This window comes from Dipteris shenzhenensis, unplaced genomic scaffold, assembly GCF_047967505.1.
Source record: "Dipteris shenzhenensis isolate YYH24624 ecotype China unplaced genomic scaffold, Dip_SZ_1.0 scaf0560, whole genome shotgun sequence".
In the NCBI taxonomy this organism is placed as follows: Eukaryota; Viridiplantae; Streptophyta; class Polypodiopsida; order Gleicheniales; family Dipteridaceae; genus Dipteris; species Dipteris shenzhenensis.
In genome coordinates this window covers 510,276-531,558 of record NW_028239866.1, presented here as the reverse complement: position 1 = coordinate 531,558, position 21,283 = coordinate 510,276, and the positions used below count along the sequence as shown (strand labels likewise).

At 39.5% G+C, this 21,283-nt stretch overlaps 1 protein-coding gene across 1 annotated transcript; it reads left to right on the top strand.

Annotated features, from left to right (window-relative positions):
* Positions 1–10,596: 10,596 nt before the first annotated feature.
* Positions 10,597–12,769, top strand: LOC147878106 (uncharacterized). Its single transcript, XM_087372423.1, has 5 exons — positions 10,597–10,873; positions 10,990–11,255; positions 11,346–11,467; positions 11,871–11,953; positions 12,168–12,769. Exons 1-5 carry the CDS (start codon positions 10,643–10,645, stop codon positions 12,468–12,470), a joined length of 1,005 nt encoding a protein of 334 aa, XP_087228549.1. The 5' UTR covers positions 10,597–10,642; the 3' UTR covers positions 12,471–12,769.
* Positions 12,770–21,283: the final 8,514 nt, after the last annotated feature.

Here is a 21,283-nt window from a genome sequence, read left to right as displayed (position 1 = left end):
TATAGTAATTTTTGTAGTTCATATTAAGTTTATTCTACTGTCATATCATACTACTTCTTACTATTTGGTTAGTACTATTTAGTACTATGTACTACTATCTTAAGTAACTCATCTGCTGTTACTTGAGAGAAAGAGAGAAGAGAGAGAGAGAGAGAGAGAGAGAGAGAGAGAGAGAACCATTGTACTACTGTCATATCATACTACTTAGTACTAATTGGTTAGTACTATGTGATACTATGTAGTACTATCTTAAGTAGCACATTTGCTGTCAATTGAGAGAGAAAAAGAGAGAGAGAGAGAGAGAGGACCATTGTATCACTGTCATATCATATTTTGGTAATGTTGTTCCTCTTTTTAATATATTGCACTTATAATTCAGAATGAGCCATACAAAATCATAAGGCGCCATATAAAATCATAATGAGACATATAGAATCAGTCATATGACATTACGGAGCCCAAACGGCTTGGATACAATAGCTTTACGCTGCACTCCACACACCCCAATATACAACCTGATTAGGCTTGGATACATACATAGCGCTGCACTCCACACACCCCAATATACTATGTTTTAGGAAGGAGCCACCCTAGAACGTAGGAAGTTTTGGCCCTTCTTCCTTAGCATCCTCGTTAGTAGCCGACCCAAGGGACTATCATCTCGGACATCCGAAATTGCTATTTCTTCTGGGCTGTACCCTGCATCTGGAAGGTCTATGAAGATGTTATCAAACCGTTTTTGCAATTCCATCCTATAGCTATAGAGAAGAAGAGTGTACAGCTCTATTACACATTGATGGATCTGTAATGCCAATCAAAAACAACCAAGTGTATGACCACCATAATAGACATGACACATGATTCCTTAGCAGACCTGACTAACAGTTAGTATTATTTTATCCAGAACCAAAATTGGTACTATATGGTTGAGCAAAAAATACCATAAAAGATAACATATAAAAAAGGACCATATATTTTATTGCATCGACATTGGCTATTTATGCACTGGTTAAAACAATGGCTCACCTAGTACTTTTATCAGCAAACACCAGTACCATTTAACAACACCAATACCATGTAAGAACACCAGTACATTTATCACCTCACCATTAATTTTATCAGCAAAGTAACCAGCAAAGTCTGTATCACAAAGTAACCAGTACAAGTCTGTATTTAGAAAGTAACAACATCTGTATTCATCAATGCACAAGTCCTTTACAATCTGGCCTTCAAGGCCTAGTGTATGGTGGGTATTGGTTTACACAAGGATTATGCCTACTACTAAGAATCTGTTGGCACATCTCATGTGGAAGGTCTACTATTCTTTGTTGGATGATAAACCAGTTCGTGGGCTTTGGGTCTTCAGTTAACAGTGAAATGATAGCATCAACACATCCCATGTCAGCATAATCTACAGAGAGGACTTCAACGAATAATTTGGCTGGATGCTCACCACGGGCAGTTGCAATGTGCTCAATCACATGGCCCTTTCATAAGGGTATCTCATTATAAAGGCAGGAACACTTTCTCTGGCATTTGCTAAATCCAATAAGTATGGGAGCAATTGATTTGATAGCTCATCATCATTAGGATCTCCGTCATAGTCGAAAGGAGTTATGCAGGAACTGGGTGGATTTAATGCTGGTTTCAAAGGAGTGTCGTCAACCAGGAGTGTGTTCATGGGATGATAGTCAATGTCATGCACAACCAATACACTAAATGGCTTAAGCAGACACATCTCATCCAGCCGTGTTGGGTGGCGGAATTCTTCCCTTGTATAACAATCCTCCTGTGCAAAGTTGAACAGGAACTTGAACTCCCTAAACCCATCATATCCCAATTCGCTTTCTATCAAAGACACTATGGGACTAACATTTCTCCTTGTCATACTACTCCATGTAGCGATCTCAAAATGCTCCCACAAAGATTTCATGAAATTGATTAACTGTGGCCACAAAGAGACGACATGGTTGCCTAATTTATGAACATCACCACCTTGGGCCATTTCACGAGCAGTCCACCACCACCTCTTTAATAATATTCCATTCAAATCAAAGATTAACAACTTTCTTTTAGGCAGAACATCTCCGGAGTCACCTAGAAGCAACAATAACACATATACAAATCCATCATACTTGAGTTGATGAATTCATATAAAAAAGAAGATAAATTGCAAAAAGAATTTCATTTAAAAAACAAGGAAGATAAATTGCAAAAATAATTTCATTAAAAAAACAAGGAAGATAAATTGCAAAATAATTTCATTCAAAAAACAAGAAGATAAATTGTAAAAAAAATAAGAAGATAAATTACAAAAAGAGTTTCATTTAAAACTTGCGAGACCAGCTCTCATACAATGTCATTTCATAGACGATCTGATCCTAACATTTGGGGTTGGGCATTTGCTAGGATCAATCAAATACGACTTAGTAACTATTTGACTAAATTTCTACTTCTTTGTCCCCGCAGGGAGAAGGCTACCTAGTACTATGTCATCCTCCATTTGCTCTCCATCGGAGCTGTCAGGTAGTTTAGGCTTTAGCCCTGATATAATCTCAGCTGCCTCAGTGACCCTCTCACCACTATCTGTGTCGATCTTTTCACCACTATCCGTGTGTTCACCCTTGCTCTTCTTTCCAGTCACCTCCCCACCGCCAATATGTCTTTGTCCTTGCTGTGGTTTCCTGGCAAGTCCTACATGTCCAATCTTGCTATTGCTTCCTCTATAATCTTGTCCAGTTGCTACAGATTTTCTTCATCCAAGTTCAGCATAGCATCTTCATCCAAGTGCTGATTGTCTTCAATGTCTCCAATTAGATTGTCTACAAAGAAATAAAGTTAGATTAGAAATGCGTTTGAGGTGTTGTACACAAAAGACTGTAAATGTGCATCTTTAAAAAAAAATACATACCCTCCTTTTCCTCTATATTCTTGCTTTTGTACAATGACTATACATTAGATTTCTTCTTATGTTGTATGTGGCGCTTCATCTTAGTAAGAGCTTCCTTAACTGGCAAACTTTCATCTACTGAACAATATATAATACATGAATAGATGCAATATATAAAACTTGAATAAATGAAATAGGTAAAATAGAAACTTTTAAAAATAAATATCCTCTTTTGGCCACATAGGAAAAAAAAGCAATCCTTCCTCTCTCCTCTACAACTTTCAGGTCCCCCTGTGCCACTGCCTGCTACTTTTTTACTTTGTCCAACATTTCATCCTCGTCATATTCCTAATCCCCAACATCCTCTAAGGAGTTATCTTCCAGCCAACTTCCATCGAATAGTTGTTCATTGTCTTCTTTTCCACACGAGGCATGCCCCTCTACCTGTTGTTCTTTCTTGGTGTCTATGAATACATTTGAAATGTTAGGAGTTTCACATTTCTCATTTTCAATAGCTTCAGCTTGCTTTGTACCATTATTCAACTTTCTTTGGACATGGTATTTCGGTGTCTTTACCTGTTTGTATAAGGAAAAGAACAATTATTTGAAACCGATTTCAAAAGGAAAATAGATTATTTAAAGATAGACAATAATAAAAAAATAGTAGTATTTAAACTTGAAGGAAATATGCCTCTTGAGGGGTTCCCTTTAGGGACAAGGGACATATTCCAACACAGCCCTTGCCCCTAAAGGGGACCCCTCAAGAGCCATATTTCCATTGGTTGTGTTGGAGTTCGGATGTGATTGGTACTAAACAGTACTAAGTGCTACTAATAGTGCTAAATACTACTAATACTGCTAAGTACTAAACAGTACTAATGCTAATCCTAATACTGCTAGAAAATACTAAGTGCTAGCTAAGGTACTAAATACTAAATAGTACTAAGTGCTAACTAGTGCTAAATACTACTGATACTAAATAGTACTAAATACTGCTAAATAATACTAATACTAAATAGTACTAAGTGCTAACTAGTGCTAATATTAAATAGTACTAACTCTTAACTTAGAGTGTTGAATAGTAGATGATAAATAGTATTAAATGATAAATAGTATTGAATGCTGAATAATACTAAATGATGAATAGTACTAAATACTAAATTATAGTTCTAAAAACTAAATAGTACTAAATGCCAGATAGTGCTAAATGGTACTAAATGCTTAGTAGTATTTAGCCTTTTAGGCTATCCTTTTAGTACTGAATAATATATAGTACTACATGCTAGGTGGTCCTAATATTACTAAATGTTGAAGAGTCCTAAATGCTAAATAGTACTAAATGCTAAATAGTACTACATGCCAAATACTACTAAATGCCAAATAGTATTAAATGTTAAATAGTGTTGAAACACACAATACTAGCAGTGCTAGATAGTGCTAAATAGTACTAAATGCTAACTAGTACTAAATGCTTACTAGTATTTAGCGTTTTTAGCTATCCTTTTAGTACTAAATACATAGTACTAGCAGTGCTAGATAGTGGTGAAACACAACTATACTAGCAGTGCTAGATAGTGGTGAAACACAACTGTACTAGCAGTGCTAGGTAGTGCCAAATAGTACTAAATGCTTATGGTTTTAGTACTAAATGCTAAATAGTACTAAATGCTAGGTAGTGCTAATATTACTAAATGCTGAACAGTCCTAAATGCTAAATAGTACTTGATGCTAAATAATGCTGAATAGTACTAAATGACAAATACTACTAAATGCCAAATAGTGTTAAATGCTAAATAGTCATGAAACACACAATACTAGCAGTGCTAGATAGTGCTAAATAGTACTACTGAATGCTAAATATTGTTGAATACTACTAAATAGTATTAAAGTCTAGATAGTGCAAAATGTTAAACATTGCTAAATGCCAAATAGTTCTAAATCCTAAATATTGCTAAATTACATAAACAGTACTATTTAGTACTAAATAACTGACTTCAAATGTTCAGCATGTAAAATATTATATTACTCTATTGAGTAATAAGTAATAAGAAAAAAAGAGTGAAGAAAATATACCTGCTTTGTCAAAGCCCATGGCAGCCAACCATGCATTTAACACCAATACATTGCAGGTCGGGGATGAATACATTGCAAGTTCTCAGAAAAATGGAATGTTGCACACATGATGTGGTATGTATGTAAGCATGGTGCAAAAAGCACATCAATAGTTTCTTGAGAAAATCCAAGCCCACAGAAAACACACCTGCACATTTATTGAAAGGGTAAGTACACACTACTTGTAAGAGGACCCAACCCTAAAAACGAAAACATCGATTTGTACATGGAATTTAAGAATCTCACCATTCAATATTCACGTTCATAGTCGCTACTGCAGAGCTTGTGGGATGGTGAGTTGGTGCTAGATTTAGAACTTCGGGACCCTGACTTGGGAGCTTCTCAATCAAATGTTGCATGTTGCTCAAAAAACTTGAGCTTGCTTGGTGGTGCTCTCCAACGTTGATTCGCTGCCTTTTTGCTGATTCAAATATTACTTTTGCTGCATCTAGTTCTACCTCAAGTTTTGCTACATCCTTCAAGAACTCGTCCTGTAGTACACTACCATGTAATAAATTATCTACTTTACTACGCACCCAGCTAAGTGTATGTACAATTGATTCAACTTTTGTGAGGGCTTCGCCCTCAGTTGCAATAGCAGCCTCAAAATCTACATGCAATCTTGCATTCTCCTTTGACACTGTACCCTTCCACTCATGCAATACACCTTTTTGCTCTACATTGAACTTCCGTTGATCCTGTAAACTTACAAGCTCTCGTTTTGCTATAGACGTGCCTACATCATGTTTGTGCTTGATACACATGCTGTCCAAGCTAGCCAAGTGCAGATTCACGTCTCTATGTTGAGCAAAGTCATCCCAATCTACATCTACTCCATGAGTAGATGTAGCAAATGCCCATGCCAACACTGTACCAACTTCATTGTTCGTGAGTATTTTTGAATTGTAAATCCTATAGTAAATCTTCATAAAATCATTCAGCAACAATTTCTTCAGCCAACCTATATGAAATCCACGCCGGCTCTCTTTGTCGTTGTTTCCCCATATTTCTCGGATCTAGGTGTCCAACTCTAGATATGAGTCTGGATTCGCTCTCAGGAAAAATCTCCATCCAAGACCGGAATTGCTATTGGTTTGCTGTCGTCTTTGGCTTCTCTTTGGTTGGAGTCAGAATAGAAGCCGCTTTGCTGTCTGTAGCCTTTGTCTTCTCTTTGGTTGCAGACTTCCTGGATGGAGTGTTTCTTCTTGGAGAAAGGACATCGGGCTTCTTGGAGGCAAGAGATCTGATGCCTTTGGGCTTCCTTGGAGACATGGCGCTCTTCAGCTACTGCAAAGAGAGTAACATTTTAGTACTAGGACTCACACTAAGATGAAACGGAGTAAAATAACAGAGAGAGAGAGAGAGAGCAACAACAAAAGCAGAAAGTTTGCATGTCAACAGAAGGAATGGCAAAAGACAATTGCATGCAGGTCCGAATATTGAATTATGGAGGGAAAGCATTTAGAGAATGGAGGAAAATCAAAGAACGAATAGAGAATGGGGGAAAAGAGAAGAACGAATAGAGAGAGAGAGAGAGTATTCATGAGAGAGCAACCCGTGTTAACGTCCTGCGAGAAAATTCGACGTGGAAATCAAAAGTTTAGAAGTTCGAAAGTGGAAGCTGAAAATCAAAAGTTCAGAAGTTCGAAAGTGGAAGTGATAGAGTGTAGGTTTGAAAATGAAATACCTCAAAGGAGACACAATGCATGAAAATGTGTGTATGAGCATGAGAATGCGTACATGAGAATATCTTGTGCATGAGAATCTATAATAAATAAATATATTAGTGCACATCAATTCAAGAAATCTCTCCATATCGCACACTACTTAGTACTACCACATTCTTGCCAATAGTACATACACTGTAGCATGCTTTCACCCTATATGACTATTGGTTTTGCAACTTGTCATGGCCTCACTACCATGATGAAGCAAAACCAAAGGTCAAACAACATATGCATAAACAAGCACCTATTGTTCTTATGGTCATAACCTTTCATTATTTCCCACACCATAAAATACTAACCTCCTATAAGCAAAAGGAGGGAACTTTTCATTCTCATAATTACATAATATGCAAAAAATAACCTATCATTTCAATGTGAGTTGTAATATCCTAAAAATAACCTATCCAATACTATCATCGATAAAAAATATAAAATGAAGCCAGGCTTAATTTGCAAATAAGAATACAAGGTGCATTACGCTACTCAAAACACCAAACCTAGCAACTATTAAAAGCTAGAAGGAGCTCAAAATAAGAATCCAAGGTGCAAAGCTACTCAAAACGCCAAACCTAGCAAGTATCAGAAGCTAAAAGGAACTCCAAAAATCACTTCACATGGAATATAAAGGGCTATACTAGTGTATGGGTTGAGGTATAGATAGGATTTAGGGATAAGTAGGAGTATTAACATGCCAAAAAATAATTCTCACACCATCAAAAATATCCTATCCTATTAGACAATAAAATTTCATGGCAATCGTGAATTATTTGTAGCATGGTAAAGCTACTTGCTAGCACTTGTGGTCATCATCTCATGGTGTGGTCCCATGGCATGGCACACAATCTCTAGGGAGCCAAATTTCAACTTGCTTCATTTTCACCAATAGAATCCCCTCCTAAGTGTTAAGCATATAAACTTGCAACTATGTTTAAGGGACAAGTATCATTTTCAGATATATTCATAGGACTTTTTATCTACACATAGTTTGGAACTAGCATGTTAATCTTGTCAATCGACATCACATTTGGTCAAGTCAAATCTTGATTTTGCGAATAGCTATAACTAAGACTTGAGTGGCCATATGTGAAACCTATGTTAGCAATATGACTTTAGGAAGCTCAATATATTCTAAGAAGCCCCAAGTTCATTCAAGCATGTACAAAAGATAGCCCTTTAGACCAAAGAATAGGTATGTAGGAATCACTAAACATCAAGCTTGTCTTCTATTTAAAAGCATGTTTACATTAAACAATCCCCCTGAGGATGATATGAGTGACTCCACAACTTCCTTGAGAGGATGGTTTGGCTTTCATGAATCCATTCTAATGGTAGTGTCTACATTAAAAGGTCTCAAGAAAACTTTTGCATCATAAGCCTCTATTAGATTATAGTCACATTGATTTCTTGGTCTAGATCAAGACCCAATGGTCCATTGAATTCTGGATGACAAATAATGGACGTGCACATTAGTGTCCAGGAGTCTAGATTTTGATAGCCTAAAGTCCAATTAAAATATTTTAGTAGCAATATTATGCGCAAGATAAACTATGTAGATGGACAAATGTAGATGGGCAACTCATCAATTACTAGTCAAACTTGGTCCAACAATAGTGAACTTGTGGCTTATCTATGTCCCTAACAACTACAACTATTGCTAGAGTATGGTCAACATTTCTTACCAAAGGCGAGGGGTTCTATCAATATCTAGGAAATGATGCACTTGCCTTGAGATCATGGTTGTTGCTTCACAACTTTTATAGCATATGCAAGATCTAGATCTAGTACATGTATTGGAGGGTTGTTGCCGAATGACTCTTCTACTATTTGGACTCTATTATTTATTAGGCAAATGTGCTTTCGATGGTGTTTTGTAAATTCGGATAGTGTTATCTATTCATATTGCATGTTCTACTGGATACATCTTTCAAGTAGACAGAGAGCTAAGAACTCAAGGTGGGTTGAAAACCTTACAATGAGTGCATGGCTAGCACTGATTGAAGCCATTCATGAATTTCCAAAAGATGCTCACTTGGAAACAGTATTGAGTGCAAAAGAAGCATTATTCAAGGGCTCAAGAGCGCAAAAAGATGAAGGCTGCATGTATTCAACTGAGACTAAGATGGTTGGAGGACAGGGACAAACCAACCTCCTATTTCTTCAATGCCATAAGTAAAAAACAAAGGGAGGTCACCACAGTTACCAAGGATGATAATGATCGGTTGGTCACGGGTAACTAGGAAATATCCAAGGTTTCCGCAGATCATCTGGCAAGAATAGTTAGCACTAGTCCTATTACTCCGAATGATTTTGACGAAAGAATGGAAGCCTTCCTGGGCAGCGTGCCAAGAAGAGTTAGCCCTCATAAAGAGATTGCATTGCAGAGACCTTTCTTAGAAGAAGAGATTAAATTCACACTGGTGCAGATGCCTAGAGACAAAGCTCCTGCTAGCCCAGACAGGATACTGACTAAGTTCTTCCAACACTTTTGGCAGGTATGCAAGAATGAAGTAGTAAGATTGATCCATTGGGTTTGTGCACAGGGTGAAATGCATCGATCTTTAAACACTGGAGTTATCAAACTAGTGCCAAAAGGCCATAACAGACTAAACCCGAGCCAGTGAAGACCACTGGCCATGCTTAACACTTAACACTATCTCTAAGTTAATAGCCAAGCTTCTTGCCAATAGAATCAAGCATATTCTCGGAGATTCATCCAAATCAATATAGATTCATAACAGGAAGAAACATAAAAGATGCAAAATTGAAAGACTTGATGGTGATACAATATGCAATGGGGCTAAATAAGAGGTATGGCATGCTAAACATGTACTTGGAAAAAGCATATGACAGGGTCACATGCAAATTTATCCTATGCATGATGCATAAGCTTGGTTTTAGAAGCAGATTTTGTGGAATGAACAAAATGTTGTTCACTAATGTTTGGGCGCGACAACATCCATGAATGGATATCACTTCCAAAATTCGAGCTATATAGACCGATGAGACAGGGCTGTCCCTTAGCCCCTCTGCTTTTTGCAATAACTACTAAACCCCTCTTGTGCCAAATAGATTATCAAATGATCAGGGGTCTTATCAAAGGTCTTAGAATGTCTGACAGTTCGGGATATTGTACGCAGTTTTTTGCGAACGATAACCTCACGATAACACAACTTTTCTGGAAGGCATAGAGACTAATGTTCTTAGGTTTATGGAGACTTTCAACGAGTTTGTTGTGCTTTCATACTCTAAGATTAACAGTAGTAAAACCAAAGCCCTTTGGTTAGCCTGGGATGCAAAGCCGGATTGGGCAATCAATATGCACATAAACTGGATACCTTTGGGATAGATCATTAGATATCAATGTCCTTTGGGTAATGGTGTGTCTTTGAGGAGTAAATTGGATTGGGATTACCAGAGAATTAGTGCCAAATTTGACAAATGGCAAGGTAAAACCTCTCTCCCTCATAGGAAAGACTACACTACCAAAGCATGTGCTCGAGTCACTAATGGTATAGGTCCTCTCTATTTTGCCTTTCTCATGCGCTTGTCTGAAGGAAATGGACATATGCATCACTAAGTTGATTTGGGAAGGTAGATGGTAGTCTTTCAAATCATTACTCCCAAAGAAGGAGGACTTGCACTTGTAAACATGAAGGAGGACTTGGACTTGGACTTGTGAACATGAAGGAGGACTTGGACTTGGACTTGGGCAGGCCATGTGAATAAGAGTTGGTGGAGAGGCGTCCAGATGCAGTGAATGAGCATGGTGATGCAGTGAATGAGCATGGTGCACACGTCATATAAATGGTGAAGACTGGGTCTATGGTGAGGCACGAGGGTGTGACAACAAGAGGTGAATAAAAAGGAGGGGAGGGATAGATGAACACAAATCCAAAGGTGTTTAATTGATAAAATGGCCCGCGCAGTTGCCCAGCTGAAGCGAGGGGAACCCCATGAAGCTTTGCAGCTCATTCAGCTCCCCCATAAACCCTCTGCAACCCCCGGCCGCGTCCTCGTCCGCATCACCACCCGCCCCGTCAACCCCACCGATCTCGGCACCACCCGCTCTGCCCGCCTCCTCACCCTCCCCCCCCACCTCCTCCCTCCTGTCATCGGCAGCGAGGGCTTCGGCATCGTCGAGGAGGTTCGTCGACTCTGTGTGTGTCTCCCTAGTCTCTGTCTCTCATCTCCCTCCTTCATCCTCCTCTACTCGCTTGTTTCTCCGACTCATACGCGCTTTTGGTTTCGTGGGTCCTCCAGATCGGCGCCGGTGTCACCAAATTCACGCCCGGTCAGCGCGTCATCCCCCTCGTTCGGTTCGAGTATTACAGCGCTGGACAAGGCTCTTGGCAAGATTACATTGCTCTGCGTGAAGAGCATGTTGTTGCGGCTCCAGATAGCCTCGATGATGAGACAGCTGCGCAATTCGTCGTCAACCCTTGGACGGCATATGGACTTCTTGATGACCTCGCCATTCCTAAAGGAGAATACGTTCTCCAGACAGCTGCAGGATCGGTTCTCGGCAGGTATATCATCTCCCGCGAAAGGCGGTGTTGCCTCAGGCCTCTATTCACAATTTCACACTACTCATTTGCTCTGTGTGTACAAATGTGCAGGCAACTTATTCAGCTAGCCAAGCACTGGGGTGTAAAGACAATCAATATCGTTCGAAGAGATAAATGGATGGACGAGCTAAAGATGCTTGGCGCAGATGAAGTGATTAACTCTGAGACGGAAGGTCAGTCTCAGGAGTCAGGATCTACACTCATGACTTGTGATTTGATTTACCCCTGCAACCCCTCTATGGAGGATATAGTACTTTTTCCCGAAATGATTGCTTTCTTTGCTCCTACGAAATAAGCGCAGTACTGTAAGGGGCCATAACTTTCAAAATGCTTAACAAGTTGAATAAATTCAAAAGGCCTGGAAGAAGAAGAGAGAGAGAGAAAGGGGGAGAAAAAAATAGGGAGAGAGAAAGGGGTACAGAGAAAGGGGAGAAAAAAATGGGGACCAAAATAGCAAAAAACCACATCATTTTGCCTTTCTTAAACAGAAACACCTTTACTAAAGCCTTCCCTCCTCACGCAAGGCCAAAAAGTACTCACCCTTCCAATATACTTATAGATTGACATGTTTTGCAGACATCGTTGAACGAGTCAAAGAAATTACAGGCGGGAAACTGGCTTATGCAGCGGTGGATGCTGTTGGCGGCTCACTCACCAAAGTGCGCTCTCTTTCTCTCTCTCTTTGCTATATTCTGTGGAATTTTATACTTCTAACAATTGAACCAGTATCCTGCTTTTCTTGCAATTTCTTACTGCATAGAAATTTCACTAAAGTGTAGCCTCATGGTGTCCCCAATATTCTGTATCTTCGAAGATGTGTGAGAAGGTGCACGCACATATTGAAGGCTTACTAACAGCATGCTCGTACGACAGGCTGTGGCGGCCAGCGTACGGGACGGTGGCAGAGTTTTCATTTATGGAATGCTCGCAGGTTGGGATGTCTCACTCAGCACGTTAGACCTGATCAGAGGAGTGGAGGTACGCGGGTGGGTGCTTCCAAACTACATTGCTGAAGGGGGAAAAGTAGCTCACGTGTCTGCAGAAGTGATGAAACTGCTAGAGGAGAAGGTTATCACACCCCTTGCAGGCAAGAAGTTTCCCTTGGAGGATTTCAAAGCAGCTATTGAAGAATCAGAAAAAGAGAGTCGTGGGGGAAAGGTTCTTCTCGTCAGCTGAAGAAGGGTGCTCGCCAAAGACTTGCATATCTGTGCGCTCCAATAGGTACGAATTGACCCGGTCTATATAAAGCCAAGTGTCATTCATTGATACTAAGGAACCTTAGGAAAGGTACATGTCATTAGTTCACATAGCCCGCTCCCTCGCACAGGTTTCCATGTTTTGAGCTTGACACTACTAATGCTACATCCATCTTCATAGGGATTCCAAACATGGAGTTACGCATCAATGAATGTTTATGTTTATGTTGAAGCTTTATTTTTTTTCTTCATAGAAGTCCTTAAGTGCCCATTGTAAGGGGCCTATATTTACAAGCACTCTTAAGAAGCCATTCTAAGAGCTTGTACATATGTAAGTGCCCTTGAATTTCAATTCATATGGAGCATTTTGGAATTTCAATTCATATGGAGCATTTTGCTAGCAATCTTGATGGTTCTTAAAGTGAGTGTGAATAGATCTTTAAACAAAGTACATTTATACAAGATCAAAACATTTTACTATTAGTGCTTGGAACATTCAAAAGATTGAGTTTGCTATGCAACTCAATGTGGCACCAAAAAAATGCATTAAGATGGCAAATGAAGATATCAAGATGATGTCTTCATTTGCTTGCTTAGATGAGACAAAGATCTTGTAATCTAGATGTAGAAGTATGTAACCTATATGCATTTATGGAATTGGGCAATGTTTCTTTTGAAACTTTGTATACGTCCACATGATTTCACACAATGGTATATTAATATAGAAATATGGGCTAATTAGACATTTGCACAATGTAGGAAGAACGTTTGTATCAAGCAAGGGGATTTCTTTGTACAACATTCATATTAATAATTTACTTTACCTTAGAGGAAAAGTATGCACATATCACTAATGGTAAATCATGGTTTGTCACTTCATTAGAGAAAAGGTTATGTTAATATATATGCGAGAAATGCTTCAAAGTCACTTAATTCATTTTTACACACCTATTCGTATTGAACATTTTAGGAAGAACAAAATATCACTTTCATTTGTTTAGATTTTGCGAGTGTGTATGACAAAAAATCCACTTTCGTCTTTCCTCAATGTAGCATTGTGACTATCATAGATAATTCTAAAGCATGTTACATTTTAAAAAAATTACTAGATTATGTAAATCCAACTTTTAAAATATATCGTATGGTCCCATAATAATTTAAATGCAACGTAAGAAGATTGACATTGTTTGAAGAATTGGCTCGACCTTCTTGTATATATAGCCATGGTACCATAGTCAATGTGGTCCTCTTTGAATCGCCTTTCGCATGAAAATGCCACTTATATGATCACAATGCATTCTACTTCTTATGCTATAATAAAAAAACTTTGACATTGTGAACATGCACATTTTAATTATCATGGAGATGGTCTGTAATAGCAAATTGTGACATTGTGAGCATGCACATTTTAATTATCATGGAGATGGTCTGTAATAGTAAATTGTTACAAGTACAAGTCAAATTGATAACGTAAGAAGTGTATAGTCAGATCCGATTCCCTTGCAAACTCCCACTCACACTCTCTCTGTCTCCCTATTGATCTTGATCTGATGAAGAGCTTCTTGTAGTCAATGATGTGACATGTTTTTGGGGATTTCTAAAATTACAAAATCATTCTTTGAAGCTTTTCCATAATCTAGAATATGATGCATGATAAAACAATTGTGTAGTCTTTGACAATCACTCATGTGGAGTAGGGATCTTAAAGGAATGCCTAGGGAACCTCTCGTCCTATTACTACTTCTAAGATCACTGCAAGCACAAACCATCCTCAAGTGTCGCTCTTGAGACTCCTAGATTGTCGCAATGTGTTTCCACGAGAAGGGAAAGGGGGAGAGGACATGGAAGAAGAGAGGGGAAGAGGGACAAGAAGAGGGGAATGAAGGGGGGTGGAGTGGCAAACATAAAAGCGCTACAAAGGAAACAAGAGCCTTCTGATTTTGTATGGCTCATTCTGAATTATAAGTCTAATATATTAAAAAGAGGAATAACATTACCAAAATATGATATGACAATAGTACAATGGTTCTCTCTCTCTCTCTCTCTCTCTCTCTCTCTCTCTCTCTTTCTCTCAATTGACAGTAGATGTGCTACTTAAGATAGTACTACATAGTATCACATAGTACTAACCAAATAGTACTAAGTAGTATGATATGACAGTAGTACAATGGTTTTCTCTCTCTCTTTCTCTCTCTCTATCTCTCTCTCTATCTCTCTCTCAATTAACAACAGAGGAGTTACTTAAGATAGTAATACATAGTACTAAATAGTACTAACCAAATAGTAATAAGTAATATGATATGACAGTATAACAAACTTAATATGAACTACAAAAATTACTACAATAGTACACAATCACCAAAAAATAGGGCTAATTGTATGATATGACAGCAGTACCTAAACAGTAATAATATAATAGTACACAATTAAAACTAATAGTACTAAAAACTGTTAAAGTTCCTCACTGCGAAGCATTCCCGAGAGAAACAAATAAGTCATGTTGTGAAAAGATTTGTTTGCTAACTCCACTATCACTACACTTGCACAAATTTTGGATTCCTTTTCTTTACCAGTAGATGCATATTCATTTGTCCCATTTAAACACTGGATTTTAAACATTTGTCCCATTTGTCCCATATTCACTTGGCATGAAAACACTTCCATTTAATCAATGTACTGACAAAAAACATACTTAACTTTTCAAAATTTTTTTGTGAAGACAAAATGCCTTTGTATTACAAAAAGTAGCCCTTTGGGGGGCAGTTAAAAATACAAAACGAGCACAAAAATATGTAAGAGCCATTGCAAAAATACATGCTCAGCAACAGTTCTTATAGAGAAATGTTTGCCAAGATTTGTTCGTGCACCTCCTGGGGTACATGATACACTGTTCTCTGGCCTTTAACCTTGTGCTTTGCTTGCAACATTTGGAACTTTATTGCCAACACCGCATCAGCATGTACTATAGCAGGAGGTGCATCTTTTAGTAATGCATAACTGCTTTTGCATTTTGGGATTTTTGCATAAAAGATTCCAGAAACCACTTGATTCCCAATGTTGAAGACATTACCCCAGCCATCCGTCTCTTGCTCTATGAGGACTGTTTTTTATTTTGAGTACGACACCACATAATAATCCTCATTATCTTCGTTTGTAGGGGACCAGAGTACTCCAAAATGGTCACCCATCTGAAGCATGTCAGCCCGCTGATCTCTATCCATCGTATATGTTACAGATTCCTTCTCCATGTCTGATGCAGTCTGCCCATTGATGGGCTCCAGATTTGGGCTCCAGCTTTGGGCTCCAGCTTGTTCAAGGTCCATGGACTTGCATGAGATAAATTGGTGCACTTATCCCATGTTTGATCCATGCAGAATGAACAAAAGCATGACAAATGTCTAAACAAGGCTTGTGTGGGATCTTTGTTACTAAAACCCAATATGTAGTGTGTTGAACGACTTCCTTTGATGGTCTGGCAGTTCCATGCTTTAGACCTGTCAACATCACCAACCTTTACTTCTATGAAGAGCCTTTGTTTAGAATCATCTCCCATCTTCCATGCCAACCATTCCACAACATCGTGTGCATTTTGTAGCTTTGCACCATTTACATCCAATTGCTCACTGGTTAGTGCACGCTTTATGACTGCACTAGCCCCATCATGTTCTCCCTTGCCATGACCGCTTCCAAAAAAGTTTCGCATCATCTGAATGCTAGTTAAAGAGCAATACCTAGCATAATAAAAAACAGCTATATTGCATTTTAAAATATGCAACATCTTCAACGTGATGTAGAAAATAAGGGGGCAGTGTCCAATGTCTTACCTTGCAACAAAGTAAAATGGGCGAGCGGCCTTGAACTAAGATGTTGCCCCATCTGACCAAACCCATTGTCTTTTAAACTTCAAGCCTTTAGACACCAATTATTGATGGTGGATCATAAAGCAATGCTGCATAAATAGTGTGTCATGTTCTTTGTCATCTGAAATGTAAAAGATGGATTGCTTTTTTATCTCGCTCGTCTCCTTCCAATAGCAAATATGAACCAAGATGGTCACTTGGTCATTATGGCAATGCATTGATTGAACCTCATTCTGCACTTTGAATGTATAGTTCTCTGCAAAACAACTGAAAGCACCACATCATCAGGAAAATTTGTGGTGCACTCTTTGAATTGAGAGTGTTGCCAGTAACTACGGAAGTTGTGAGTGATAAATACATTTAAGTGTTGCAAGTACTAAGGGATGATGATGGATGGAGGAGTTTCCTTGTATAAGAATTTTATTCTTTTCTTTGCATAACCTTTTCCTATATCCTCGGTGACATATTCATACGTCTTCCATCTTATCAATGCACCATTTGCATCATCCAACTCACATTGGCAAAACAACGGTTGTGGGCACTTGTCACATTTGCGCAATAAGCATTCAAGCTTGTGCCATTCAACATCCTCTTCCTTTGGACATACTGTGAAGATAATGGGAGAGAAGGAAGGAAGCTCACTTGCGGCTTTCTCACATACACAATGGGGGAATACACAGAAAGGTGGAGGCTGAAAACAGTTTTCCTCTTCTTAGTTGTGAAAGCCAAAAGAACTCTAGTACAAAGAAATAGAAGAACCCTATATGTGGGTCTCAAACCAACTTAACTAACTAAGGTGGCATACTAACTAAGCCACGAACTAGAGTAGATAAGGATAGCTGTCATCCAGCTATTATTCATGGGCGGTGTACCAACCGCATCTGTAGCTAACAAGTCGGTGACATAAACGCACAACGGTCACCTTGGCATATCACGAGTGGAGCTCGATATCTCAACACTCCCCCTCGAGCTCAATCCCAATTCCTGCACACCAAGCAGGTCTCTGAACTTGCGCAGATTCTCTGCGCCCAATGCCTTCGTGAATATGTCAGCTACCTGATCCTCTGTGCTGACATAAACTAGATCAATAAAACCTAGTAAAACCTTCTCCCGCACATAGTGATAATGCACCTCAATGTGCTTTGTTCTAGCATGATAGACTGGGTTATTTGCCAAGTGTATACTGCTCATGTTGTCATAATAAATGACAACTGGCCCATTTGTAGACTGATGCATATCATAGAGTAGCTTATGCAACCAAGCTACCTCACATGCAACCATTGCTGCACCCCTGTACTCAGCCTCTGTGCTCGACAAGGCAACTGTAGGCTGTTTCTTGCTGCTCCAAGTGACTACAGCACTCCCAAAAGAGAACACATATCCACTGGTAGATCATCTATCTGAAATACTACCAGCCCAATCAACATCACTGTATCCATGCAATTGTATCTGACCCCAGCCTCATAAAATAGTCCATACTGCAATGTGGACTTCACATACCTGAGTATGCGTCTAGCCGCATCCAAATGCGGTTTCCTTGGAGCCATAGCTCAAATCTAGCCTGGTAATAGTCATATAAATCAAACTTCCTACTATGCGTTTGTACATAGTAGGGTCTTCTAGAAGCTCACCTGCATCTGTGCTCAGCTTCACATTCTGCTCCTAAGGAACTGAAATAGGCTTACAGCCTATCATCCCATATTTGGATAGCATGTCCAATCCATACTGCCTCTGCAAGAGCCGTATCCCACTTGGTGATCTAATCACCTCAATGCCCAAGAAATAACGCAGCTCTCCCAAATCCTTCATCTCAAACTTCTACTTCAATAGCATTTTCACATGAAGGATATCTTCATCACTATCACCTGTGATGATCAAATCATCAACATAAATGACAAGCAGCATAATACCTTTCTCTGCTTTTCTCACATAAAGTGAGAAATCTGCCTTGGAAATCTGAAAGCCAATAGTGACAAGATACTGTCCTATCTTGTCAGACCATGCTCTAGGTGCTTGCTTCAAGCCATACAAGGCTTTCTTCAACTTGCAAACAAAATCAGGATGAACAGCATGAACATAACTTGGTGGCTGCTCCATAAATACCTCTTCTTGCAAATCACCATGCAAGAAGGCATTCTTTACATCCATCTGATGTAAAGACCATCCCTTTGATGCAGCCATAGCAATGACTGCTCTTACGGTTGCCATCCTTGCAACCGGACTGAATGTTTCTTCATAATCAATGCCATATGTCTGTGCATACCCCTTGACAACTAATCTTGCCTTGTATCTGTTCACAGAACCATCTGCATTGTGATTCACCTTATAAACCCACTTACAGCTAATCGCATTCTTGTCTTTAGGCAACGGCACCAATTCCCATGTAGCATTTGCTTCCAAGGCATCCATTTCTTCATCCATGGCTTTCTCCCATTTTTCTTTTCCTATGGCTTGCTCAAAAGAAGTGGGTTCTGGTTCCTGTATCACTTTGAACATATAGGCATAGTGAATGGCTGTAAATCCATCATATTTTAGCCTATCCACAGGATACCTAGCTCTGGTAGACCTGCGCAAAATAGGCTCACTTCCAGGTGCTTTCAAAACATCCCTGGTCTTCCTTACTCCAGGTGTAACAACATAAGGAATACCCAACTCATCATCAATGCTCTGTTCTGAGCCACTGGATTCACCATCCACATAAGACTGACCTGCATTCACATCAAACATGGGCTGATCTACCTTCTCTTTTCCTTTTTGTGATACCTGCTTACCACTATCTGCATTGCTTTGAGGAGATTCTCCTGATCTCAATCTGCCTGTCCATGGCGAAGTATGTGAACCACTGCTAGAGGACAATACAGGGCCACTAATATTTTGTGATTGCTACTCTGAATTCTGTGCAGCATTACCATTTTGTGCATCTACATCAATTATCACATTTACTGGTTTATACCAGCTACTCATCTCATCAAAAACAACATCTCTGCTCACTGTAAACTTATGAGTAGAAGGGTTATGGCATCTATTCCCTTTCTGTTGTAGAGAATAACCAATAAAGATGCACTTCTCAGGTTTTGGATCCAACTTGGACCTCAACTCATCTGGTACATGAACATAGGCAATGCAACAAAAAATTTTCAAATGAGAAATATCTGGTTTCCTACCAGTATACATCTCCTCTGGCATCATGCCATGTATTGCTGCAGTGGGAGTCATGTTCATTATGTAAACTGCTGTAGCAACTGCTTCAGCCCAATAATAATATGGAAGGTCTTTTTCATTTAGCATGGCCCAAGAAACCTCTCCAATATGCCTGTTTTTCCTTTCTGCAAGTCCATTTTGTTGTGGGGTATGACTGCATGAATATTGCTGCTTTATGCCATGCTCCTGCAGGAACCTTGCAAACTCATTTGAGAGGTACTCTCCCCCTCCATCTGACCTTAGGCATTTTATTTGCAGGCCTGTTCCTTGACCGTGATGTGAAGTCTTGGTACTACATACTCCATTGGCATAACTGCCTCCACCTCAAAGGCTAAGCTGAAGGGGGTATAGTTCGTTGCCACCATGTAAGACATTTGATAGGCCCACAATGCTTTGATGAGCTTGTGCTCCCAATCAGTATGACTAGCTTGACTCTGTAAAGTCTAATCTTGTAGCATGTTTTGTTCAAGCTCTCAGCCATGCATTTTCCTTGGGATAGTATGGAGTCAACTTCCTATGCATGATCATGAGTTAATTAGTTAGGATCGCTCTAATTTCATTGAGGAAATGAGTTCCTGGATCGCAGACTAATTCCAAGGGACACTTGAACCGTGTAATGACTTGTTTGTATAAAAATTTAGCTGTGGATAGCGCATTTTCTTTCCTTGTAGCTCACCCCTCCACCCATTTGGTGAAATAATATGTGGCCAAGATAACGTATCTGGCCCTTGTTCCTTTAGCTACCGGTCTTATTGGACCAATAAAATCTATGCCCCATTTCTCAAAGGGCTGATCGGTTAGTATTCTCATTAGGGGCATCATGTCGGCTTTATGTGGGATTTACACTCTTTGGCAGGGATCGTATCGCTTGATAAACTCGGCTGCATCTTTGAAGAGAGTTGGCCACCAGTTGTAACACTTTACGTGCCGTAACATCAATCGATGAAGTGACCGCCTGCTATCTTGGAATGGGCTTCTTCGAGTACGTCTATATATTCATGTTTGCACACAAATCTGGGCATGATGCCATCCTTGCCCATGTGCTACAGTTGGCCTGCAATTAGCTAATATGGTGCTGCATCCTTAATGAGTTTGTGGGCTCTGTCCCTCTTGAGGAATTTGTTCAGAGGCAACCCAGTTACCAAGTAGTGGCCAATGTCAGCTACCCATTCTGAAATTATGTCAATGAGAAATAGGGGAGCATCTGGGAGGTCATCCTCATTGGAGCTTCCCCATTGGGAAGCCTTAAGAGGTGGTTGGCTAGGATGTGGGTCTTTCCTTTACGCATTGTGATTGTGTAGTCAAGCTCCAAAAGGATTAGCATCCACCTTGTGATGCATCCTGTCATGCAAGGCTTGTTAACCAAATACATTAATGCTTGATAATCAACAAAAAAGACAAACTTGTTGGATAACAAGTAATGCATGAACTTCTTAACTGCGTAAACCATGTCCAAGCCTTCCCTCTCTGTTGTTGTGTAATTAACCTCAACAGTGTTTAATTGCCGCGACTGGCAAAGTACAATGGGTAGTCCAAGTTGTACTCCCTGGGTTGGCTAACACACATCCGAGCATCTAGTAAGTGTTGTTTCTCTAAGGCTAGCTATGTATATGTTTCCTTATAAGAAGGCAGATATGTGAGGCCTTGGGTTTGCATTGGCTTGTTTACATCTGAGTACGGGGCATACTCGGATCATCCTGAGAAGGGGCTTCTCTGGAGGTAGAGGAGGTAG